The 27,059-nt window shown below is 43.3% G+C and overlaps 1 protein-coding gene and 1 long non-coding RNA gene across 3 annotated transcripts; one reads left to right on the top strand and one right to left on the bottom strand.

The window, feature by feature from the left end:
• Nucleotides 1-300: 300 nt before the first annotated feature.
• On the bottom strand, nt 301-26,046 carry tmem269 (transmembrane protein 269). 2 transcript variants are annotated; one of them, XM_015336841.2, is made up of 8 exons: nt 25,935-26,046; nt 17,674-17,732; nt 11,790-11,854; nt 7,699-7,846; nt 6,442-6,539; nt 4,107-4,250; nt 2,713-2,913; nt 301-2,145 (listed from the first exon to the last, which is right to left on the bottom strand). In XM_015336841.2, exons 3-8 carry the CDS (start codon nt 11,824-11,826, stop codon nt 2,036-2,038), a joined length of 738 nt encoding a protein of 245 aa, XP_015192327.2. In that variant the 5' UTR covers nt 11,827-11,854; nt 17,674-17,732; nt 25,935-26,046; the 3' UTR covers nt 301-2,035. The 2 variants fall into 2 exon arrangements, with proteins under 2 accessions (XP_015192327.2, XP_015192328.2); XM_015336842.2 differs by lacking the exon at nt 11,790-11,854.
• On the top strand, nt 24,746-26,415 carry LOC107075509 (uncharacterized). Its single transcript, XR_001477026.2, has 2 exons — nt 24,746-24,939; nt 26,042-26,415. It is a non-coding gene; the product is annotated as an uncharacterized lncRNA (long non-coding RNA).
• The last annotated feature ends 644 nt before the right edge of the window (nt 26,416-27,059 follow it).

The following is a 27,059-nucleotide window of genomic DNA, read 5'->3' as shown; positions in this document are numbered from 1 at the left end:
TCCTTCAGCAGGTGAACAGCTGTTCCGGCAGAGGACAGCTGCTGCAGAAAGAGCTCTCTGAAGGTCTTGGTCTCCACGCCAGTGACTATAGCCCATGCGTAGAAACGGGGGTGCGGTGGTTATAATTAGCACTACTGTCTCGCAGCTCCAGGGTCTGGGGTCAATGGCAGGTTCACGTAAGTGTCTCACAGCGTGGAGTATACTTTCATGTCGTTGTGTGTGAATTAGAAACTCTGGTGTCCTGCTGAAGACCTGTTCATCTCTTTATTTTAAAGAAGCAAATACACGAAATCAACATGATTCTGGAGCAAATACCATATGCCTTTATTGTTGTTTTATTTTCAGAAATCCACATAGTAAAAACATAAAGGTTTCAAAGTAGAGAGTGCATCTCCCACAAACATGATTACAGTAACTTCTCCTTCAAAGATTTCTGTGCGAGAACGACACCAGAGGCCAAAATCATCTTTAGACTGGGTTGGCACACTCCCCCAGCACTTGATAATCAGCTGAAACCTGCAACATTGAAGTCGCAGTTTGCCACCATTCTCGGTACTCCTTGGATGTCATCTTCATGAAGCTCCAGAAGCTCACCTTCGTTTGCTTTGGTTTTCACTCTCCAGCTCATCTCCCCACGCTGCAGGGAGGCTTCCACCTCCGGCTCCTCTGCTGAGATTCTTGGGGAATTTCCTCCTCCTTTTTACCTTCCAACCTTGGAGCTTTCCAGCTCCCATACTGCCACAGCTCCCCTTGTTAATCCTGACACTCCGGACAATACTACGTAGCAGTCCACGTCCCGGCAGTCAACGTGTTTTAGAGTAAAAGAGTCTTGTGTGATGAAGTGACCAGTGTAAAAGTTAGAGAAATCTAAACCCCAACAGCGCGATCTGCATTCATCTGATAAGGCAGAAAAATCAAACCTTTAGATCGTTTCTCTCTGTAAGCAGCAATTTAACTTTTCTTCATGGCACCCATTACAAGTAAGATATACAGTAGAATGAAGATGCTGAAACACTTGGTGAGAGTTGCTTTCATACCCATAACTGTTCATGCTGGAAATTATTGAAAATGAAGCAGAAACAGCTGAAAGACACATTGTACACATCGGTGTTCAAGGAAAATCCCATCGTTAAGTAGAGAACTGCAGGCTTCTTCCTATGTTAAAAAGATATGAATCTTCCTAGTCATATCTTGGAACCTACTGTTACTTCCTTCCTCTGCTGAATCAGGATGGCATTACCTATGAATTCAGTTTTACATATGACTGCCTGTGATGAGATAGAGCTGGAACGACATTGTTAATTAACATGCTAGTTCTGTCAACACTTTCAAAAGTGCGCATCAAAAAAATACAAGACTAAACAATTCTATCCTTTACTTATCACTGTTAATAAAATATATAACCCTTAGAAAATAAATCACAATTTATATATTTTGACTATATATTCCAGTTCACTATATTACATTAATATATCGTCTTTATTAAAAACAATCAAACGCAAAATTTCTTATCTGTGTGAGAATTCTGTTCAGTTTACAAGTTCTGAAAGTCCTTTCAAAGACCTTGTTTAAGAGTTGTAGGCTGATGAAAGGCTGAAAAAGGTTTTGATCCAAACAGAAACAAGATATATTTACAATTGACTTCCCAAAGCCCGGATTTCTTATTCATTAGAACAAAAGCCGAGTCACAACATGGACAGATTCAGGGAAATGAATCTACTTCCCAGTTTGAAAAATAAATATCAGTTTAACATTTCACTGGGTTGAAAGGATCTGTCCCTTAAACAATTTAAGCAAGTTAAATTTTTTTCGGAAACACAAACACAGTTTGATTGATTTTTTTTTTGCTTGTTCTCATGGTCAAGAAGAGGTTTATCACTTCAAAAAAAAACAGTCTCAAGTTGCTTCTTTACAGTAAGAGAGGTCATCTGTTCCCCCCAGGCTGCAACAGGAGGTTTGAGACTGGTTGAGTTAGCTGAGTTAAGCCCCTCTGCAGGCCTGGAGACCAGTTCTGAGACTCAGCGTCACTTTTCCCTTAAACCTTTGAGCTCCACAGGGCTGTGGGAAACAGGATATAGGACACTGACCACAGCAGGTAGTAAATGCAAGTCAGGAAGGAAGATACACAAAAAACCATGAAAACTCCTGTGAAGAAATGGAAAAAAACAAAAGAACTGTAGGTTAGTTCAAGGGCCGCCAAATAAAAGAGCTCTGCTCTTTAGAGGAGAGATTGCAATGTCAGATGTCATAAACACAGTCTGCTCCAGTTAGTGGGACACAAAAGGCTGGCTGAAGAACGGTTTAGAAGTTCTCCTAAAAAAATCAGTTGCTGTAATCAGGAATGCACAACGCATTTTTATTTCAAATTCTTATCTTTCGGATACCAATCAAAACCAAACCAGCATTAAAAAAAAGAAAATATTCTAATTCAATTACCATGATTGCAGCACAGTGACCGCATGTGGTGACAAAACTAGGTTCCTCCTCTCAGAGACCCAAGTGTAGCACAACCAGTTCAGCCTTGTGCATGACTCAGAAACAGGTTTTATGCCATACTGGTCTGAATTTACAATGTTTTATGGCTGATGCAGGACAGTACCTGTGTGCCTGTTGGGACTGGTAGGAAATCGGGACGCCCTTCAGGAGGAGAGTGTGGAAGATGGTACCAACCAGGGCCACAATAACAACGAAGTTTTTTATTTCTCTACTGACCTCCAGCAAAGACCATCTTCTTCCAGGTCTGGGACTCCAGCACTCTGTCGTGGGGGTAAAAGCCTTGATCTACCATGAAGAGGATCATGGCCACAGCAGTGACTCTGAGGATGACCATGTTGCCCCCTGTCAGCAGGAAGGTGCAGGCCAGGACGGCCGAGGAGTAGATGCATGGCAAGCCCCGGTACGTAAAGGGAATTCCTGTAGAATCAATCAATCAATCAATCAATCAACTAGCTGACCACTATTCCATCCAATCAATTAACCAATCTACCAACTGAGCACCATCTGGCTAGTCAATTAGCCAACAAACCAATCAATGAATCAGTCAACCGACCAAGCAATCAATTCTTTCAGATTGATCTGATTTAAATTGAGGAAAAAAAACATTGATCTCCCACTGGCGGTCTTAACCTTTTTTCGTCCAGGACCCAGGTTAAGTTTTGGTGTCAGCTCCGTGAGTTATGGTTCACCTCTGAGTTCATTTCTTTTTAAGTGCTTCACTGTTGTCTAAAAATGAAGTATAATCTTATTATACACAAAATAATATTAAAATTGGTCATGTACTTGAAAGGCAGCATTTCAAGTTTCCCTCTGGATGCTGAAGTTGTGGAAGTTTCATTTTTGTGTGAGGAAGCCCTGAAAAACCTGTTCCACACAAGCAGTTTGTAGAAAAAACAATTCAGAGTTGTTGTTTTTTTTCACTTTGAGCCAAAGCACACTTAGGGATTCTTTGAAAATGGCAGGGCAGCTTCTCATTGTTTTGGATAATAATAAGCTGCTCTTGAAGGTCAGCAGTACTTGAAATGTCAAAAGCCAAGTGATTTTATTCTTTCGCTTTTTTAAATGAAGATCGTACTTTTGTGAAGATGGTATTCTGGCTCATGAACAAAGTTGCCAAACCTTTGCTGCCTAATTGTTTTCAGGTTCTTTGTTAATACTTATTGCCTAATAATACCTCAATATAATCTTGTTATATTAGGCAATAACAGGTTTTGGTGCTAAAAGGCTTTTATGAAAACATGCTTGTGTAGAAGGAAATTTCAGTTTGTTAAAGAGGATTGTGCTGACCCACCTAAACGGCACAGTGACTAATTTGTAACGCCTACGTTGAGAAACCCTGATCTACCAGTATAACCTGCTACAAAGGCTCACCATAGAAGATGCAAACCACAACAATCAAACAGTACAAGGCACTGAAACCAGAGATATCCTACAGATGGTTTCATTAATACCAGTCCTAACACACAGATACACCCCTGCCAGAACTCTACAGGTGAGAATCTGCACTGAGTCAAAGAAAGAACAGAAAGGGACAGGAGGAGGGAAGCAATCAGGCAACAGGCAAACTTGAGCTACTTGGCTGGTCGGCCCCAGACTGGCGCTGTCCTTACCGCTGGAGAAGAAGCAGAGGCGGACGAAGACAGCCAGGACATAGAAGATGCACAAGAGGCTGTCCAGCAAGCTGGTCCTTGGCAAGAGCAGTGCTGTGGCGATCCCGAAGGTAGTGAAGTCTGCGAAATCATCGAGCTTGGCGCCTATACCAAAAACAAAAGCGACACTAAGAGAAACTGGCAAAACCCAGATTATTAACCCAGCACGCTTAGTCACGGGGCCTATTAAACAGCAAGCTGCCCAGGCACTGAATTTGCTTAATTGATCTTGCTTCTAGGAGAAAGGCAACTATTACACCAACATTTTTTAAAGAATAAAAAATGTTTTATATAGCATCTGTATTATTTTACGTTTGTGGATCTTGCAGCGATCTGCAACCAAAGTTTTGTGACTAGAGTCTAATTGATTAAGAATTCAATAATTTGCACAGACTCTCCCCCAGCATGGGTCATTTGGATCACTTTTACACGGTTTAGGTGAAATTTTCAGACCCTGTCTGTTCTCTTCATCCTGCACCTGCAATACCACTTCATCAAGATCGCTGGGACTGCAGCACAGTAAAATGATGCCTTCTCATCATTCCAAGTGAATGCAATGGAAGAGATGGGATCAAGCCGTGACATGAAGATGGACTCTCCCTTTGAAATTGGCTGCTGAAGCAGTTAGAATGCACGTGTGGACGCTGTGAGTTTTATGCCAGCTCTGGTTTGGCTCCAGCTCTGAGAGTACTCCAGCCTTCTTTGTAAAGAAGCCTCTGTTTGGCCCCTCCCTACGTGTTCACTGAGCTAACCCCCTGCTTGAAAGGGTGGGGACAGAGCAATGGAAATTTCCACTTCGCCTGAGCACACACTGTCATCTTCCTCTGTAAACAACATTCCGGTAACTCGTGCTGGTAACTCATCTCTGGACACAGAGCTGGCAGAGTAGCAAAGCCGGCAACTCCTGCTCTGTTTGGGGATATTAGCTAAGGGTCAAAGATTTAAGCAATTCCAGATATGTGGAGGCCCATAAGTACTGGTATTATTCACACAATCAGTCTGTAATCCTACTGGAATTAGCCTGGTTAATGGGAAAGTGACTGACCAATTGACACAAAACCCACGTACTGGGTCATGTGTCCATCAACAATGGCCACAATGGCCACAGAAATGTATGGTCAGTCATGCATTGTGGTGCACCTGCGAATGATTCATTGGGATTATTTTTAACTCGGTATGATCCAACTAAACTGCTGTCACGAAAGAGTTCTTTCCGGGCCCTATGCAGACGACGCGATCCGGGCTTGAGTGAGGAAACATTGGGGAAAAAGTCATGCAAGATCCGGGAATATGGGTGTGTCCATGGAGCGCTGGAGGTCGGGGGAGGTGTGGCCGAGGCAAACGATCCAGGGATGAGACGAAGGGGAAATCCAAAAAGCAGGGCAAGAGTCCAAAGCCAGGCGATCCATCCGAGACAGACGATTTAAAAACGGGAACCGGGTCGGGGCCGGCAGGGGGCACGGATGGGAACAAGAAACAGAAACTAAAAGCATAACAGAGCCGGGCTCATCCAGGTCCCGGGCTCGCATGATGCAGGAACCAATGCAGAGCCCGGATTGGCGTCAGCGTCTGGCTTTTAAGGGGGAACAGAAAAGGGGCTGGAACAGGGAGCAGGTGCGGGAGATGAACAACAAACAAGGAGGGGCTGGAGCGCCCTTAAGAGGAGGGGTTTGCGATCGTGACAACTGCCAGTGTCTCTTCTCGTGTCCAGCTCGTTACATGATCATTCTGCTCGTCCTCAATGGCTTTTTTTACTGCCAATATGTAGAGTTTCGCTTAGATGGAAAACCCTCTATGTTAAATAAAAAAAAAAAATCATTTTAACTTTGTTCTGCCACTACATGCAGAATGAGGTGAAGCAGGTGTTTTCCAAAAAGATGGACTGTTGATTGTGACAGTGCTCTGTGGTACCTTGTTGTAGCAGAGCTAGTTCGGACACGGTGACGTCATCGCCCTCCCTGCGCGTGGCAGGGACCTCAGCCGCCTGGGCTGGGGGAGGTCTCCTTTAGCTCACTCGGCTGGTTCCCTGTGGCGTTACACCAGAGACCCAGGTTCACGCCCAGGTGTTGCAGGACGAACCGGCGGGGTGGAGCGGCGAGGACACCAGCTCGCGCAGAACCACAACGGTCACATTGTCACGAGGTCTGCTATAGCGTAATCAATATTGAACTACATAGGGCTTGAGTGGCATGTTTTTTGCCCAAGTGGCTTCAGTTCAAGTTTCCTCAAGGTACTCCCACCTCCCTGGATGATTGGCGTTTTGACTGCAAAAACTGAAAAAACATGTTCAACTCACCCACAGCGGAGCAGGCATTCAGTTGCCTAGCGACGGCTCCATCAGCCAGGTCCAGGAGGTAGCCAATCAGGACCAGCCAGCAGGCAGAGATCTGGTCACTGGAAATGGAAAAAAAAAAGCGGTACAAAATGTTCTGAGTGAACAAACAACTGCAGATGAAATGATCTTCAATCCAGACAACTGTATTGCTGGATTACTCAATCTGACTTTCTCCACACACGCTGGATATTCATCCAATAATATGTTCTTTACTGTTCAAATTCATAAGAATTTGTATGCATGGAAAGATGACAGATTCTTGTTTAAACATAATATTCAGTGGCAGGTCATTATATATCAATACAAACGAAAAAATAGCATCAGCAGACCTTTTTTAATCAGGTTATAAATGTTGAGTAAAGCATTATAAACTGATTTTAGCTTTATCCTGCCAGAACAGCATCAAATGTGATAGAAGGTGATCATCATTTTCACATAAAAGCTACATTCCTGAAATTTATTTTCTAAAGGAATTACATTTACAATTGACACCACCTTTCATTTAATGATTGATTTCCTTCACTGAATTCACTGGAAAAAAAATTGTTTGAACATTTTTCCTGTAGTGTAGGCAGATAATGGAGGAGATGCATCAAGACACCTTTAAAACTGTTTGCCAGGGTCAACTATGATAAAATCAGAATAAAGTGCTGTACAGAACTGTAGAAATATGTGACACTGTGATGAAGCATTTGCACTGTAAAAGCACTGTAAACCAATTAATAAACGAAACAGAAACTTATCACAGAAGTCTTACATGCTAGCAAAAGAAACATATCTAGCTCATGTAGGAAGCATTTTTGATGCCTCTTTGCAATTTTCACAAGGTGTTTCACACATGAAAGTTATACGGTTTTAAAATCCACCCACAATATTGTAAACGGTAAACAATAGCAAAAACAATAAACAATTGGTAAGGAAAGATTTTCAAGACTTTCTAAGCTTTGTTGTCACATTTTTTTTCAGTATTTTCATCTACCCATGCAACTCAGAAAGACCCTCTTATCCTGTCAGGACCTATCCCTGTTGTTACTAAACCTCCACATTGAAGTATTCACAGTACCGTCAACCATTAAGCTCCAAGAGTGGCTGGGAAAATCACTCTGTTAATGTGTTACCTCGTACAGTATACAGTACATCAAGGTCAAGATGAAACAGAAGAAAAAGAAGACTGAGCTATTCTATCTGGAAAGTGTGATCCAGAAACTTTCAACTCACCCATTTACACTGCAGAGGATGGAACTTAGACCCATGATCATGTTGGCCACAGAGAGCACATTGGCGGCGTTCTTTCGGGCAAACTCCCTGAGCTTGACCCAGCTCTCCTGCTTGTTGAGCAGCAGCAGCTTTGCGCACTGGAAAACATCTGAGACCAAGGAAAGGCTTGAGTTAGAGGGGGAGGAAAGTGGCACGAACTGCCAGACAGGCCACAGGGGAGAGTTACTGGGAAGCCAGCGTGAGTCTTTAACTAAAGTACTTCAACTCAATGACAGAGTTGTTGACTGAAAGTTCGACATAACGCAAAATAAAAGAAGAAAAACAACTAGCCTATGTTTTACTATTTGCCACCCAGTAACCTCCATTTTCATCTTCAAAGGAGGTAAAAAGAAATCATTCACATCTACTTCCAAACTCCAAGATGCCAGGGTCATGTCTCAATTCATCTTTTTTTTTCTCTGTGATCATCTTTGCGTTCTTTGCTACCACAGAAAGCTCATGGACCTAAAAAACAGCAGGTCTTTGGTACTTAAACATTAGGATCTGATGTTCCTTGCTTGGACGTGACAGTGTATGGAGTATTTTCCCCTCAATCTTTGTTCTATGTACAATACTCCCATTCATGCGTTTTTCCCTAACATCAGTTTTGTGTTTCTGTGTTGATCGCCTCCTCACAGGCCTTCACAAAGAGACCACAGGAATCTCAGGTTATGCCACAGAACATAAACACTGTTTTTTAAGAGGGAAGCCATGTCTCTTACAGTATTTACTTCAAAGCTAGACTTTCCATTCAAGGAACAGCAAACCAACAAATTGAAGTAATAAGCATGCTGTGAACATATAAATCCCAAACAGACGTCTCTAAGAATCACATTAGTACTAGACACAGACTGCTTTCTTCGTGCAAATGAAAAGATTCTCATGCAGACAGAATCTAACTTCTATAGTGGGCCAGGCTGTCTGAAATTGCACTGATGTGCCACTGCAAGGATGAATATGTTTGCCAGTGTGACAAAGCAATTGCGTGTGCATGTATCTGTTTTTTCTGGGAACTTGAAACGGCTTTGCAAACAGGTTGAGTGCTTCTGTACATCCGCTCAAGTCTGACACAGACAAACCCCGCGGCTGGTGGCAGTTTCCTCTCAGGGGGAGGGCAGAGAAACCACTTGTCATCAGAGCTGTGGAGATCAATCCTTAACAAAGTGAGGATGTGAAAAATAATGTTAATGCTTTGGTAATAGCAACAACTGTTCTCAACATAATGTCCCACAACACTACTAATATGTTTTTACACACTACATTTTTGTAAAAGCAGCACTTCTGAACATACAGGGTAGAAAGCAGCTAATCTGTTTCCTGGTAGGTACGTCCCTTTTCAGGCCATAAAGGCCCATGGGGAAGGGGGAGCAAGGGGCAACATTTTTCTCAGACATCCGACACTGGAAGTGGAGGTGATGTGGTCACACTCCGGCCTTCCTATTACCCCCCAGAAGGATTAACCTCTGGTACTCATTTGGAAAGCAGGCTGAGTGGACCTGGGAGCCATCTGGAAGGAATTAGAGCAAGCTCCATCACCTGCCCTTACCTGGGGTTGAACCCAGGACCTTCTGAGCTTATTTCCTGGTATACTGACTATAATATAAATTATTCATCCTTCCATTTTCTAACTGCTTCTTCACATTCAGGGTTGTGGGGGAGGCCAGAGCCTGTCCTGGCAAGCAAGAGGCACAAGGCAGGGTACGGCCTGGACAGGACACCAGTCCATCACAGGGCACACATGGACACCTCAAGGGGACGTTTTCCAAGGAGCCAATTTACCTACCAGTATGTCTTTGAGCTGTGGGAGGAAACCAACACCAGCAAAGGGAGAACATCGAAACTCCACACAGACAGCACCCCAGGTCTAGACTTGAACCCAGCAATGCAAGCGGCAAGCAGTAATAATGATCACTGCACCACCATGCCACCCAATCTAAAGTATATCATACAGCATTGACATTTTTCCAAACCATCCCATGCTAAATTCCTGAGGCATAGTTTATAAAGACATGGCCCTCCGAATGCTCATGCCATTCATAAAGGGCTTTGGGAATCCGAAAACTCAAAGACCCTTTGAATTCCCAGGACAACCATTAAATGTGAGTGCTTTAGTCACATCACTTTAAGCTTTATTCAGGAAGATTTAATTAAAGAATGAAATAATTCATTCATTGCATTATGGCTTTTGAACATGGTTTTCTTCAACATGTTCTCTAATAGCAAGTAAATCATTCAGTTTGTCACAAGAAACAGCAGTTATCTTGGACAGTAATTGTTATAGCTGTTTGAACGGTTCCCTTCCTTTCATTTTTAAATGACTTTCTCCTCAACTGGGAGCTGGAAGGACTTCCATCTGGCAAAAGCCCACGCACACCGAGCCAAAAACGGCCTCACACTGTGCCTCGCAGCTTTACGAGAGAAAGAGCCTATTAATAGGCCAGTCTATTAATAATCCAGTACAGTGCTTGAAAATGACCCAGAAGCACACAGTTAGCACGAGTCTTTATTACCACCAGCCTGAATGAGGCTCATGAGATTGGTCAGCACCAGCAGTTTTCACCAAGAGCACTCTTCTGATTTATCTCTCCATTTTATTTACTTATTATAAAGGTATTACATACCCCGCGTGGACAGAAATAACTGGTCTTGACAGACAATAAGCACTGTTTATTTAAAACGATTACCTCTTTTCATCTTATTTTTGACTTTTTCCACACTGAAGATAGTTACTTTTTATCACATTACAGATGTAGCTGACCTGTTTTCTTTAAAAAATTGTCCCACTTACTCCACTATTATGGAACAGGTTGTTTGCCCACACACCGCCAGGTTTGGTCACAGCGCACCCTGGGGAAATATGGCCCAGCATTTCTGAAAGATGCATGGGTGAGTACTTTGTGTGTTTTTACACCTGCTAAAAACTGCCTATAATGCAGTCAATGGTTGTACATTTTTTAGACAAGTTTGCCAATTTGTGTGGGAGAAATCCCATCATTAATTCAACTATAATAAGCAGATGTGACAGGTTGGAGTATATATACAATAGATATCTAGATCTTCTCTCTCTGCAATACTGTAAATATACAATACTTTATTCTATCTACATCACAGTAAGGAATTTGCCTGTCAGCAGTAAGTGTCAAGTGTAAACTAGTAACTGCAGAGTTGCTCCGCAGTCTCTCCCTCACTGGACTGTCAGGTCTCAGGCGTTCACCTGCTTGGGAATATATTCTCATTTCCCGGGAAACACAACACAAAGGGTTGTTCCGGCCTGACTGACCCAGGACAACAGTTCTTGGTCATTCAAGCTCTTCCATGGGAAGAAGGCAGACTTATATACGTCACGTATTGTCACACAGCTTTGTCAAGTGCCTTGGGGCAACCTTGTTGTGAAAGGTGCTATATAAAAAATCTATTGAATTGAATTGAAAAGCCAGCAGGTCCTGTGCGCAGCCAGCAGATCTGGGTGTGAGGGACCAGGTGGGATGTCCAGCTGAATGCTAACTGGCACTTTCAGAGGAAACGTACCGGTGAGGAAAAAAACAATAAATTGTCAGATTTGGTCCCATTCTCTCTAATTATGTGATCTGGAAGCGGTGCAGTTTTCTGTGCCTTTTGGAATTGGAAGTGGAACATTTTAAAATTAAAATTATGTTTAGTCTGTGAATAGACATGTGCATGAGAGGTCAAAATGACTGCAGTACGTTATTTGGAAATAATGATGCATTATTTCCTAAATCCTGACACACGTACCCAAAGCACTGACAAACATATTTCAGAAGCACAGGCCTGCAAATCATCTTAGACACTTTTGCTGTTAAGCAGTTTCTTCATGGTCTTTGACCTTGGTTTCCTTCAACTGAAGAGCTGCCATCCTGAACCAGAAGCTTCCTGTTCACGGTAGTGAGGGCAAACAGATAAGCACATTTCCATGTCCTGTTCTTTAACATTAACAACCAGAACAAGCTTACATGTCCCCCTTTCCCAGACATCTTAATGGGTTTAAGTACGTAAGGTCTATGTGTTAAGAAGGGTTAAATTCATGTTCCTACTATTCTGTTTTGCACCCTGAACTTCGCGTGATGCCATAGCCAGCCGGTCTCAAGTGACTCTTCATCTGAAAGAAAACAGTATGTGAGACACAGCACAAGCCAACATGACACTTTTAAAACAGATCTTCCATTGCTTCTGTTGCTTTTGGTTTTTAACTGCTGCAGCAGTTGTGACCTTCATACAATGCACTGCAACAGTGATGCAATACTGCCTTACAGGGCCGTAGAGCAGTAGGTGAAAAGATTTCATTCTCCATAATCATGGTGTAATCCCTAAACTCCTTTGTGCTTTTCCAAGGGAGGAGAGCGATGATTATTTTAATCTGTTTCTTTCCGGTCTGTTAAAGAAATGGTTAGAAATTTTAAAAAAAAAGGATATAATGAAACAGATACAGGATTCTGAAGAACAGAGCTTTGAAAGGTGACTTTTTACAATCTACTCATTTTGGATATACATTCAGTCTAGTACAAGCATAAAGCCATTCCACTCCACCTTTCCATGCAGATTTCGATATTACTGAAGAATTAACTGTCCTGCATAAAAATCCACTTGGCTTAGGACCACTGCAAAGGTATTTTTAAACAATTTCATGTTCACACACATCAATCACCTGATTTTCCACTGTAAATCAGGGAGACATGTTCAACATCTCAGCAAAGAATCATCACTGCTAATTTTTTGCGCTCGGCTTTTCTCTTGCAAAACCGAATGGCCGATTAGATTGTAACTGCATGGAAAATTAAAGAAAAGTTTAAAGATCCCTTTGCAACACCACTGGACTCCAATACTTTTTTCCAAAGTAAAAGCTTCTTCTGGTAGCTGTTGGTAGCCGGTACTTTTATCACCTACCTGCTGGTAAATTTCTCCAATTTTGATGCAATTTCATTCAGTGAAGGAATCATGACTCCATTCAAAAGCCCGAGAAACTGACAGGGGAAGAACCCCCCCAGCCAGAAAAAAAGACAGATAAGCTCCGATCCAAAAGACCCTGGAAAGAGATCGACTTGATCTCTGAAGAGATCAACCTTTATTACAGGAGGATTGGGTCAAAGGACAAGGGAGGGTAGATCTGGCCAAGTTTTACCCTTGAGAGATGGGAGGTGTCAGCTGGGAAGGTTTTGAGCACAATGCACAAAAAACAGGGAGTTCTGAAGTGTTAATAATGAATAGAGCTGGAAATCAGACAAGCCAGTCATGGTGTCTCATACTGAGCATGACTTGTTATACTGTTTGTTTCCATGGAGACCATGGACAAGGTAACAGCGTCAGTAGTGGTTTGCTGCAGTGATGACACACTGATGACAGTTTTGAGGGAAGCAAAACTTCAGGCACAAACACACCTCCCCAAGGGAATTTCAACATGGAATAAACCATGATAAACTCCCAGGGTGCCTTCGAAAATATTCCTGCAGATCAGACGTGATTCTAATGAGCAACGTCGCAATTTCGTCAGGAGAAAATACGAACGTGGTCTTGAGCAGAATTTCCCTGTTTTCTGTGCACAGCATAAGTGGAAATAACATGAAAACTGCAATATGATTTTTCTATTTGAAGGTGCATGCATGTTTTTAATTCAGCAGTTCTACTCTTTTTTAAATTGTAGTAAACTCTTAGCAGCGTGGTTGTTCACTTCCATCTTTAGTTTGCTGACATAAGCACACAGTGAAATGCAGAAAGACCCATTTACAGTGGCTATCAAAAGTATTCACCCCCTGGGACTTTTTCACATTGAACTGTTATAATGTACAATGATAATGTATTTATTTGGGAGTTTTTGCCATTGATCAGCACAAAACAATCTATAATGTCGAATCAAAAACACAATTCTACAGATGCTCCTAAATTAATTAAAAATCTAAAACAAAACAAGTGATTGCATAAGTATTAGGTAATGTATCCAAGAAGACATATGATGTCATTTCTGCCAAAAGCGCCTCTACCAAATGACTCAAAGGGGATGAATGCTTATGCAATCAGTTATTTTCTATTTATAATTAATTTTGGAGGAGCTGTAGAATTTTGTTTTCACTTTGACTCATTATAAAGTGTTTTCTGTCATTCAATGGCAAAAACTCCCAATTAAATACATTATAATTCCATACAGAATCACAATAAAATGTAAAAAAGTCCAAGAAGGGGTGAATACTTTTGATAGCCATGGTAATTACAGAAATTGTTCCTAGTAAAGAGAAACAATGTGTTCAGTGCAAATTGCTTCATTTCAGGCAATGCATCAAAACTATAGGTAACTATAGGTAACGGTGAATAAAAGGCATTTTATCATTTAACTGATTAATACCATAGCTAAAGAAATCCTTTTCCAAGGAATTTTGGAATGAACAAGTAATTTAGAAGATGTGATGGGCTTCCAATGTTTTGAGATTAACTAATACAAAGATTATTAAGTGATAAACATAAAGTCATCATTCCCTAATAATCCTACTGGTGCTTTTCCTCCTTATGCGACAATAACTAAGCCTCTTAAACCAACATCATGGTCAAGGGAAAGGATGCATGACCTTGTGTATTTTATCTGCTCTGCTTACCACTGAAAACCGACAATGCTTTAGTGTGCAGCCAGTGTTACTCTCCAGCTGGCGTTAAGTGTTTTTCATTTCCACTGGCATCATCAGAGGTGCTCTTTGTGCTTTGCTCAGGCCAAACTCTGCTCTTTGTACACCAGAATAGAGAAGTGGGGTTGGCTACTTAATCATCTGCAAAGAGCACAGCTCTGTTTGCACAGCAATCACCTTTGGTTACTTAATGCCATCTAATTAAACTTTAATCCAACCAATATTCCAACCACTTTAGACAATACAGGATCGTGGAGAAGCCACAGCCTGTCAAAACAGGTCAGTGGGATAACTGGTTTCAATGGTTAGGTTAGATCCGAATGAATGCAACGTACGTTGAGCGATATATGTAATGCAATGTTTCTATTCACATATGTAGAGCATATTTGGCATGATTAGCCTAGCTGAGAGAATGGCAGCCCAGCAGCCACAGGGATAAGGCTGCCCAACCCTCCCCCCCTTCACTATTGTGAGGAATGAGCCAGGGAGCTGCTGCAAGGATGCAGACGGGGAGGCAGGAGGGCCGTGAAAGAGATCTGCAGAGCGAAGACCTGGGTGCAAGGCTTATATACGTAAGCATGCAGGGTTAGGGTCTAACCTTCCTCCTGAACGATTGTTAGAAACTCCGTTTCAGTAGTGTGGCAAGATCTTAATGAACATGGTAGAGAGATAAAATAGAGGCTCTGATATACAGTACACGCGATACACTTCGGGAGAAACCTCGACTCGCATTTTGCCAACTGAGATGCAGAAGATCTGTACTAGTTTTGAAAAGAGTGACTGGAGAAGTGAACAGCGCTCACACCAGTTTAGCTAACACACTGCAGAGGTGATGGAGGATTGGATGCTGAGCACGAGCCAAGATTCGAAAGGGCCTAACGGCGGGACTGTGCTTCTAAGGATGAATGAAAATGTCTCAACATGATTGATTGGTCTAGCTGGTTTTAAAGTGATAAGTAATTTTATCATGAACGCAGATAGGGATGTCTAAAAATAGATGACAGGTATGGCCAGCAGCATGAATTCAGTACATATACATATATCGTACAAAATTCACTAAAGCATACAAAACTCAACCAACAGAAGCTATTGACCTATAGGACAACATTGAAATCTCCAAGTTTTGTTTTTTTAATGTGTGCATTTCCCCATCGTTGCAGGGAAAGTCAGGATTTTCTGATTTTACAGAAAAATTCTCCTTTTTTTAACATCACTTTATTAGCCCTATACAATCTCTTGCATTAGGAATTCATCTTTTCACACACCCCAGCTTGCTCTCCATGAGACACAGAGACAGGGAGAGAACTTGGGGTCAGAGCGCAGGGTCAGCCACTCTACAGCACCCCTGGAGCAGCTGGGTTTAAGGGCCTTGCTCAGGGGCCCAACAGAGTAGGATTCCTCTAGCAGCTGCAGGCTGCAGGATTTGAACCAGCAACTTTCCAGCCACAGGCATAGATCCTTAGCCACAGAGCCACTGCTCCGCCCCAAAACTCATCTCGATTGCTGGATTTGAACACCTGACCTCACACTTATCAGTCAGTCACTCAAGCCATCACGCCACAGACAGACTCTGTCCTTTAAATCTGGAGTTTGTTAAACCAGGGTGTGACAGAGTGTTTGTTATTTTTCATTTTTTACTGAATGTGAAATACTCCAATGTTTCCCTCTACCCTTCTGGTATGTTTAAGAGTGTGTATGTGATACGAATGAAGTGTGAATGACACTTATGCTTTTTGTTGTTTCCCTAAAATCACTGCAGTGTTTCCCCAGTGGAGTATTGTTTTGTGTTGCTCAAGATGGCCACCAGTCACCTTTCCTGTTTGTAGTTTCACACAAATGATCTTAAAGGGAAAGGTTACTGGTGAGCCATCTATAAATAACCGATGTAAGGTTAGTTGTTTTGTTTAAGTGAATATATCACGGTTGCATGACTCTGTTAAAATGTATAAGTTTTTTTGCCATGGTTAAATACTTTATTTTGAGCAAACTGCTCATCTCTGTTAAGAAAATGTGAGCGAGTCCCTTTAAGAGGAGGGGCTATAAAAGGGACTGGCAGAGCTCAGTATGGAGGAGGGTGCCTTGGAGGAAAGGTGTGGAGAGTACACCTGTGAGGGTTTTTTTTTTTTTTTTTTTGGTTATCCCTATTTTTTGGGGGTTTTGTTTGGATTTGAAGACTGCTTTCTGGGAGTTTCTTTTCTTTTGAGCCAAGCCTGGTCACTTGGCCGGTGACAAGGGGGTTTACAGTATAGAGTGTATGTCTAATTGATTCTGTTTTTGATACCGATAAGAACTTTAATTCCGAATGTCTGAATTCAAAGAGCCCGTTTTCTTCCAGCTCTGGAGCCACCCCATTGAGTCTTCTTCCAGAAGGTTCAGAGCGCCTGCTACCTCTGCAATGATTAACAGGAGCATTGATGGGTATCATGATGTACTCATGTGCCTATTCTGGAAACCTGCCTAATGAGACTGGAGCATTTGATGCTGCATTTCACAATGGCACTCAGCTGTTACCTGGTAACTGTTTTGAAAAGGAGGAAAGAAGCAGACAAACAACTCCAGATTACCGAATCAGTTTACGTAAGTTCACTCATAGGAAACCGTTTGTTATCACTTCAGGCGATGTGTGCAGCTGTAGCTTTTTAAAAAAGACCAATTTTCATCAGGAATAACACCAGGAGGACTAACAGAGAATTGAATAATGGCAATAAGACAGGTAAGAAGTGTTACCACGAAAATAAAAAGGAACTGTAGGATGATTTCAATGTGTTTGTAACTGAGTGACATCAACCATTGGGGAAAATTGGCCAAATACCTCGAAAATGTTCCTGGGGTTAACCAAAATCATAAGACAACAATCTATTAGTTGTAGTGAAAAGATGTAGGAGAGGTTTTTTTATAGTGTAAAAGAAGAAAATTAGCATCTGGTAACATGACAATGTCCTGGCTTCATGTCGCATGGTAACTGTAAGGAATGTATGCCTGATAGTTAGAGACGAGATCAAATTCGCAGCCTGGTACACAGACGTGGCGATGACAATAACTGGCTAGCTGGAAAAACAAACAAAAGGTCATTTGATGTGCAGTCTAGAGGCAAGTCAATCACTGTACCTCACTGCATACGAATTTGTTGGCCTTGTTAGGAACACCATCTCTTAATGAAAATCACCTAATCAATGTTTAATTCAGCAGCGATTAAAAGACACTATACAGCCAAGAGATCCTCCATCACTAGACCACGTAGTCAAAGACATTTTTTAGTAACTTTTAGAACAAATGTAACACACACACCCAAAACAAGAAAAACACTTACCAGAGTGAGGAATCACTATAAACATCTTGTCTTCCCTTTATGTACTTTGAGACCAGCAGCTGAAATGAAAAGATGTTATTGTAAGATCTTCTGCAAAACCTTACTAACTGCAATACTACAGTATATACAGTACAGATCCAACATCAAGAGGATCACAAATTTTGCCACAAACAGAATAAGAGCTTTATAATGAGCAATGTAAAGCACAACTAGTTAAGTATTAAATGCACAGCAGATGTTTATATTTTCAGTTTACACTTCAAATAATATGGTCACATTTTAAAATGGAAGTTATTAACTGACGTTTGGGAGGGATCTCCCACAACTCTATCTCATCACCATCTTTATGAAATACGCTCTATATATCAAATGCAAACACCTCCTTCAGGTTCACAAGTTTTTAAATATACCCATTCCTGGATGTTGTTGTCTACAGTGAAATTATGTTTGTTTAAACCAAACTGGGTGGATGTCAGATTCTAGTCTTGCGCCTCCACTGCCTGGCTGGCCACTTAGCTGTGCGGGTCTCCTCTAGCACCCAGAGTTTTGCTTTGTGGCAGACAGACGTGTTTCGCCTCCGGTGTTGTTGGGACCTTAACTGTATTGCCGTCGTTTGGTAGTCAGGACAAGAGACTCCTGCTCATTCCTTCAACCTGCACTTTCCACCACTCTGCTACTGCCACGCTTTCAGCTCAGTCTTTTCAGTTCTCCTGGTATCGTCAACCCCTTCCAAGAACACTGAACAAGTGCAATCGATGACTCCCCCCCACCCCCGCAGTTCATAACTTCCATTTGAAAATGTGACCATATTATTCGAAATGTAAACTGAAAATATAAAAATTGCTCACACCTGAAGATGGCTCTACGGCCGAAACGTTGCGTTTCCTTTCTTTTCTTTTCAGCATTGTCACGGGAGGACGGGGAGCTCAGTCTCCCGTGTGGGTTTGTAATTAAGACCCCGTGCGAGGCGGTTTATCCGGAAAGTTCAGGAGATGGACTCCGGGGAAGACACACGAGGCTAACTGTGACAATAGTGATACAGTGGTGTCGTAGTGAAAAGGGGGAAAGATCCGATAACATCCAAATCCATTCAGGTCCAAGGGGCAGCCAGGAATCGGTCCAGAACTCCAGAGCCGGGAAATTAATCAAGACAAGGATTGATTAAAATCCCCGGAAGGGGGGAATACGAACAGGGAAACACACCGCATCTGACAGACACGGAACAAGGCGCTCCAAGCCCCGGGCTCAGAGGTCAGGACGTCTGGGAATAAGGTCTATGCCCTCAGACTTCCTCATACTCTGGTCGTAGGTGGGCCTTCAGATGTCCTTGTTCCAAGGCTGAGCCTAGAGCATTGGAAGCACTAGGCTTATCTAATAAAACACTGATTAAACACACTAGGAAAGCAATCAGGGGTTAAACTAAAATTAGTAGTGCCTAGGGGTAAGGGCGCCCCCTGGGGGAGGGATGCCAACCGCGACAAGCATGGAATCAACCTGTTACCTGTTCCTCTTCCCCGCCCTTGTCCCTTCCTCCCTCTTCCTACTCCTGCTTGCTGCAGTCTCCCTCCTTCAGCCTGCATCGCCGAAGCCTCTCACTCTCTCTGTGCTCTACCCACATTCTGCTCACTTCGAGAAAACCTGAGGCTGAACTGACTTGGTCTCAGCTTGGTGTTCAAAAGCTGTGCTGGTGTTTTTTGGGATCCTTTTCAGGAGAACTGCCATGTCCTCGTCCAGACAAATCACAGCCAAAGTATTAAGCGCACTAACCCAATATATTTGTCATCTCATTTTGTCACTAGAATTAGACCTAACTACATCAGTCTATCCCTCCCCAAGTCAAATTAAATTCTATGCTAGTTATTTTTTTATTATTATTATTAGCTCCACCAGACTCTGGAACAGCTTTTCCCACAGGCTGTCAGGCTTCTCAACACCCTGGTACCTAGTTGCACCCACCCCATTTCCAGAAACAGGGTTGAAATTCCCCCCAGTGTTAGTGCATATTGTATGATGTAATTTTTGTATTATTCTGTAAATGTGTATCCTGTCTACAATGTACAGTGTCTGTAATAGCACCGTGGACCAGGAAGAACGATATTTCATTCCACTGTATACTTGTATAAACTAAACTATAAATAAACTTGAACTTGAACTTAAAAATGCTTTTTTTTTTAAAAAGAAGTTGACAGGCAGAGGAAAGTAGTGTGTAGGGCTCTATCTTGTTACTGGGATTCAAACCCTTTATGTAAGATGTGCAGAATTTATGGGCAATGTGGGCTAGAGGTTAGGGCTCAGGGCCAAAAGGGAGAAACTGCTCTTGCACATGTTCCAATAATAACATGTGAAAGAGGCTTCTCTGCAGGCTGTCATTTAAAATGTGAGTTTGCCCGCAAGCAGTTTATTCATAGTGATTATTATATTTAATCTCAAAAAGGATACAATTTCTAACTTAGTGATATCACCAGGAAAAATGGTTCGGTCACGCATAGCATGACCCAATTGGATTTTAAGAGACCCGGAGACAAAACATTGTCAAATGGGAATGACACTGGCATTGAGCCACAACTAACCCAGCTCTGCAAGTGACAGCAGGCAGTCAACAGCACTTTAAGGTCAAGTTCAAGTTCAAATTTATTTGTCAGTCCAGCCATGTACAAGTATACAGAGGAGCGAGATATCGTTCTCCAGGTCTACAGTGCAAATACAGACAAGACACTGACAAGACAATGCTACAGACAATGTAGACACAGACATTTCTGACAGGGTACAGGGTACATGAAGTGCAATGTGCAGAGTGCAATTTTACTTTACAGGATTGTGCAAGAATTGTGCAAAGAATACATCAGACAGTATGCCTGACATTAGGCAAAAGAGAACTAGGTTTCCAAATTTGGAGTAGGTGCAGTAAGTACCAGGGTGTTGAGGAGCCCGACAGCCCGTGAAAAGAAGCTGTTACGGAGTAACAATCAGTCATCTTGCACGGACCCACTATCGGTGACTGGAAGAGAGGACAAGCACCACATGAATATCGGTCCAGGAATTACTAGCTGACCGACTGATACTTAACTGTTTTAGCTGCTTCTTAAACTTCAAAATACACAAACACCCTGCAGAACCCTTAATAGTTTTGACAGAGCCAGGGGCCACTCAGATGCCAAGGAATGAAAGAGCTGCAGACCACTACTTTGCTTCTACCAAATGCATCAGCTCTGTTGGTGCTGTTGGTATTCTCCTATTCTCATATTGGTAAAGCAGGGATGAGTGCATTTTTACCTTGTGTGTTTTGGGGAGAAAGGATTGCACTTACACTGTGCTAAGAAATGATTGTGTCTTTTCCCAGTCTCCAAGGTCAACCTTTCTAAGTGTTAGTTAATTATGATTCGGTTGATTTTGTTTTAATGAGCTGTGGTCTAGAAATCGTAGTCATGAGCAACTGGTGATGACCTTAAGAAGCATCACCACTATTCATAAGTGGACCTTATGAGAGTTATATAGTGTAGCAATCCTTCCTTTTCCCCTGGTGGTGTAGGCCAGTGTGCAAACAGCCGCAGATGAGCCTGCACTGCTCATTAGGATTTACGTCCTTTGTTCATTATAGGTGGGTGTGCTAAGTAGGGTGGAAGACACAGTGAAGAGAGGGTGCACATGCACAATATAGAGGAAGAAAGGAATCTTCCACGAGTGAACCTACATGAAATGTAAGTGGTGAGAGGTCAGACAGCAGTCCAACACTAGGGGCAGGACGCTGCAAGACACTTCAAAGCCATGGAAATGGACTGTTCATCTTCTCTGTCCTCGTGTAGACCAGGACACAAGATCAGTCGTAGGGTTTACAGTAAAAGGGTGAGGCCTCATCCTTAGCAGGAACCACACGGCACTTCACTGTCCTCAGAGGGGACAGGACTGGAGGAGTATGAGATGCTCCTAGGAATAGCCACACTTCCAGGCAGATAGAGCACATCCAGGCAGCCCTATGGGGGAAGGCACACTCCATAGCAAGTTTCACTCAATTTCTCTAGTATAATTAAGCCAGACCCCCCGCCCTGGTAAGCCTGACCATGTTGACCACCGCTTGCAACTCCTGTTGGGTGATGCTATAGTTGGTTGGTTCATATGCAGTAGGTGATCAGTTTCTCTTCACCATCTGGTTCTGGTGATAAAACAGCTCCGGGCCCCGGTGATGTCATCCCTGTGATGGCTGGTTGGGGTGCCTGCCTCAATGCTCGTGTCAGAGCTGTGCCAGTTCAGACTCTCCCCTGGTCACAGAAATGTCTCAGTGCACGTACAACTCTGTGCCAGTCAAATCCCCCGCATTTAAGGGTTTGAATACTCTTGGGATTTGCTCTTCACGGCTTTTCTTGCTCACGCCATTGCCAGTCCTACCTGGTCTCTTACTGGGATAGCCCGCCGTACTGGTCCCGCTCGGGCGTGCTCGTGTCACGGGAGCCGGTCCTGACTCCCCTGTAGTGCGGATTTAGGACCATGTGCAGACGGTATAAACCAGAAGAGACTGGAAAGGGGCTGCGGGGAAAACACGGTCAGGAACGGACGGGAGCACTGACAGGGGGCGGTGCCGATGGTCATGCGGGTGCGAGGGGGAGCGCAGGCGAACAAGTCCGGTGGGAGTCTAAAACGGAAAAACGGCGCAGTCCAAAGTCCAGGTAGCCGGGAGATCAATCCAAGACGAAGACAGGGAAAAGACAGGAACATGGAAAATAAAACCATGAAGGAGCAAGGCGCTCCGAGCCCCGGACTCAGATGGTCAGGACGCCTGGGGGAAAAGGCCTCGTCCTTGGACTGCTCCTGAGCCCGGTGGATGGGCGGACCTTCAGATGTCCGTCTTCCAATACTGAGCCCAGAGCTTCGGAGGCACATAACTTATATAGTGGCGGGTTAAACAGGAGACAGGTGCGCGTACCAATGAAACTCATAATAAAAGGTTGGAGCGGCCTCTAGAGGAGGGATGATGACCGTGACAGCTCACTGCCTGTATTCTCTGAGCTTCTTCTCCACTGAGCTCCCCCATCTTACTCCTGCCCCAAACGCTCCCTAGAGGGGTTCAACTGCTGTCCATCTGTCTTCTGTGCCATCCTCCTCTTTCCTCTTTAAGAGGCTGTGAGGATCCCACTCTACTGATACCAATGCAGTGATTCTCCCATTTGCCCAGCAGTGTACTGTATATGAGCTCAGAAGGAAAGGCAGAACAGCAAGCTTGCAGGCTCACTAGAGGTTATTGCCAGCTCGCTACAGGTGGACGTGCTAGTCAAGGAGGGAGGAAGAGTGTAGAGAGAGTAGCTTCTGTCGGCCATGTATGAGAGAGAAAGGAAACCTACCCCCCTTACATTAAGGAGAGAGGAGAGAGCAAGTTTCTACTTATTAATAATTCCTTACACTTATAAAGCAATTTTCTGGACAATTCAAAGTGCTTTACAGGTAATGGGGACTCCCCTCCACTACCACCAGTGTGCAGCCCCACCTGGATGATGCGATGACAGTCAGAGTGCGCAGAACACTCCCCACACACCAGCTCTCAGAGGGGAGGAGAACAGAGCGATGAAACCAGTTCAGAGATGGGGATTATAAGGAGGCTACGACTGGTAAAGGTGAGGGGGAAATTTGGCCAGGAGAGCAAGGTAATGCCCCTACTCTGTTCAAGAAACACATGGGGATTTTTAATGACTACTGAGGTCCTAACTCTCTGTTTTACATCTCATCTGAAGGACAGTGCCTTTTTACAGTATAGTGTCCCCATCACTATACTGGGGTATTAAGATCCACATAAACTGCAGGTTGAGCACCCCCTGCTGGCCCCACTAACACCTCTTTTAGCAGCAACCTTAATTTTTCCCAGGAGGTCTCCCATCCAGATACTGACCAGGCTCACACCTGCTGAGCTTCAGTGGGGCTGCCAGTTAGGAGTTGCAAGTTGACATGGCTGCTGGCGCTTAAGGCTAAAGGTAACAGGCAGAAGGTCAGAGATCTGTTTAATCTGGGGGACAGAATCCTACAATACTGTCTCTTAGAAATGGATGCATTTGCTAATTTGGAAAAACAGCCAAGCTCCCTCTTCATAAAAAAAACCCCACCTGACGAACCCCAGTATCTGCCCCTGCTTCGACCTCCGGTTTCAATAGCACAGACTATCTGACTGTTACCACGCTCCTACTGCACCTTTCTAGCAGAATAATGAACTTGCAAAACATGTGACTACGGATGAGCTCTGCCAGGGAAGACGAAAAGCATTTCAGGGGTCTGTCTTCACAGAGGTTCTGTTCCAAGACGCAGCAGATGACTTAAGAGTACTTAGCTGGAGTACAATGGTAAGGACACTACCTTGTCAACCAGTTTGAAGCCTTTACCTCTTCTCCTCGTTAGGAATGAGGGGAGCAATGGAGGAGCAGAGACATTTTTTGTTAATGTGAATATATTTTAATATGTACATGTCCAGTGATACTGGAAAGTTGGCGTCTGCAGCTTTAATATACTGTACCTCAAATTTGAAAGGCTTCTTCCGTTATTTCAAAAACAATTTTACTGAAACGCGACTGACTAAAGTACTGTATACTGGAAGTGCACATTCAATTCAAAATACTTAATTCATCCCAGGAGGGTAATTTACTTACAATATATAAGCAACAATGACATGACAACAAGCAATTTCATCCTTAAAGTTCAGACAACAATGTTTGTGTTGGAATATCGATGTGACAAAAACTGTTCAATATGTAATCGATTATGATATAAATCCATAAATTTGACACCTGCGCAAACTAAGACACTGCGAAACGGACTCACTAATTGTGTAGCACACAACAGCTCAGCCGCTCACGAAATAAAATGACTTTGTTCGGGGGGAAATGTAAGTGAATGGGGAATGCGAGAAATGAAATTCCTAAACCGAACGGTCAAGAATATTTTTATTTTTATTTGTAAATGATAATGATTTCTATTCATCGCGCAGTTATTAGTTAATTTCTTTTTATTTGGGGATTCCTAATCCGATTTTCTTTTCAAGAAGGTGGCTCACACCTGGCCAGGTGAGATCGGCAGAAGGTCGTTGTGAAGACTTATATTCCAGAATATTCCACCGCACTGCAGCACCTAGAGGTGGCGCTGTGTACGCTCACGGGTAGCGGCGGTGTCGCGACTAGCGCAACAGAAAATTCCATGACGGAGCGCAGACCCCGTTCGCATCTCTTCTGAACTGCGAAACGCGAGTGCGTAGGACCGCAGGCTGTGTGCACGGCTCTTTTAAAGAGCATGGAGGTTTGTCACTTTCTTGCATCGGCTCCACAGGACGAGTGGGGGGGTCGGGGGGGAGGCACTACTCCCATTTACAGTTAGGGTTTTATTTCTCCCGAGATCAGAAATGTTCAAATCTGTTCCACGTTAGCGGAACGAGAAAAGCAGCGCGGCGCTGTTTGCTTTTATTTCCGTCTTTGGCAACAAAGTACAGTCATCGATTTGGGTACCCCCCTGAGTCGACCTGTCTCCGCCTCGGCGCGGCTGTTAATATTAGGATTGAAGTGAAGCCTAATGACCGAGTTTTCAGAACTTTTCACATTTCTCTTCAGCCTCGTTACAGCCCGTTTTCTTTGTGGCGCAGCACGTCGCACGTCGTGTCGTTACTGGACTCCCTGTAACAGGTTGCCGAGATGGAGCTGTGCCTTCGCTGTTTTACAGCGTGCTTTCGTGGGCGATGCTTAAGCAGTCTCTCTCGGGCTCGGAGACCACCTGAGAAAGCAGCGACGCGGAAGGGGGGGCACGATTTGTTTGATCAGACAGTATCCGAGGAGCCCGTAGGCGTCGCGCTGTAAAAATGGCAAAACATGAGCGACAGAAGAGCACAGATCTTGAAGCACATTAACGTGCCCGCCTTGGTTAAAAAAATAATAATTAAACAAAATCGCACCCCACAAATCCCGTCTCTAATTGCAAGAAAGTAATTCCTTAACGCTCAGAAATGCGCGTCAATCTGTACTGCAATCGCCCCCTGATGAAAGCGAGCTTCCTGACCAAAACCTTCCGACATTGATCAGATTTTAAACAACGTCGCATCGTGTTCTTTTCTGAGCGAGCCCCCCTTTTTTGACCACCCTTTCCAACATTTTTCACAACCCAAAGTAGTGGAAAGTGGGTTTGCATGTCAACTGGACAATGAAAGAAACCGAAATAACGGCAACAACAATGACATTATAAAACGATCGCTTTAAGCGTGAGCTCCTCTTAGAAATAACTATTAGATAAGGCATCTGGCTTACCTGGAGGGAAATGTTCTCAGTTGACTTTGCTGCTGAATTTAATAAAAATTAATAACTGTGTTTCAATATCTCGACTCTGATCGTTTCTGTTTTATCTTGGCTAATAGCGGGAGGAAGAATTTGCAGGTGGGGTCTCCAGGTGCAGGCGAGGTTTCTCCCGGAGCACGACAGCGTAGGAGCACACTTTCAGAACTGGATGTGGATGTTCAGCCCCCCTCTTAAAAGGCAAAGTTTAATCTTAGCTGGAATATTCCACCGGAAATGACGCCCTGGGCTTCTAGGATTTTCTATACTGGAGCTGGCTGGTTATAAAGATGATCAATTTTCCTCACAATCAATTGAGGAAATACTTTTTTTTTTGAAGTACTGTAGTACTTTGGGCTGCACCTTCACAAATGCTTACTGAAAGTCTGTAAAAGAAACGTTGAAAAAATAGCAACCATTAATATTATAACTGATAATAAAGTATTATTTTACAGTATGTTTCCTAGCCATCTGTGACGAATATCTGATAGTAAAGTTATTATGTTTAGCATCACGTGATACGTGTTTCTATTTTAGTTTACGTTTTGGCTAACCCCATAAACTGTGTTTTTGGTACAGTCATGGAGCTGTCAGCATTAGAATTTTTTTTTTTGCAAATGTCGATTCTGACTTCAAATACCACACTACACAACTCCGTGGTGCCGAACAGGGGGTGAACACGTACCCCCCCCTCCATGTCCCACACAAGCGGTGCAAACACCCCTCCATGATCGATGTTTAAAGTGAAACATCTTTCTTGAATGGCAGGTAGACGGTTCCTCTCGCCTACTGTATGTATTTACTGTAAGTACCCCACCCGGGACCTGCTGTAGCGCATCTGTCTCGTACAGCGCTCACCCCCTTCTGCGCTCCCTGTCTCGCTTTGTCGCAGACAGACGTGTCGCACTTTCGCCATGGTGGCGACTTCACCTTCACCGCTCTCGTCAAGGACCGGAGTCGCTTTTGCCTCTTCAGCCTCCACGCCCCGCTCAAAACAAGCGGCTCTGCACCCACCATACCGTCTGCGCTTTTAGCGAGATAACTGAGTAACTGTTAATCATAATAATAATAATAATAATAATAATAATAATAATAATAATA

The sequence above is a fragment of the Lepisosteus oculatus genome, chromosome 25 (assembly GCF_040954835.1).
Source record: "Lepisosteus oculatus isolate fLepOcu1 chromosome 25, fLepOcu1.hap2, whole genome shotgun sequence".
NCBI lineage: Eukaryota > Metazoa > Chordata > Actinopteri > Semionotiformes > Lepisosteidae > Lepisosteus > Lepisosteus oculatus.
The sequence above is the reverse complement of the archived record's forward strand: the minus strand, read 5'-3'. Positions and strand labels throughout refer to the sequence as shown.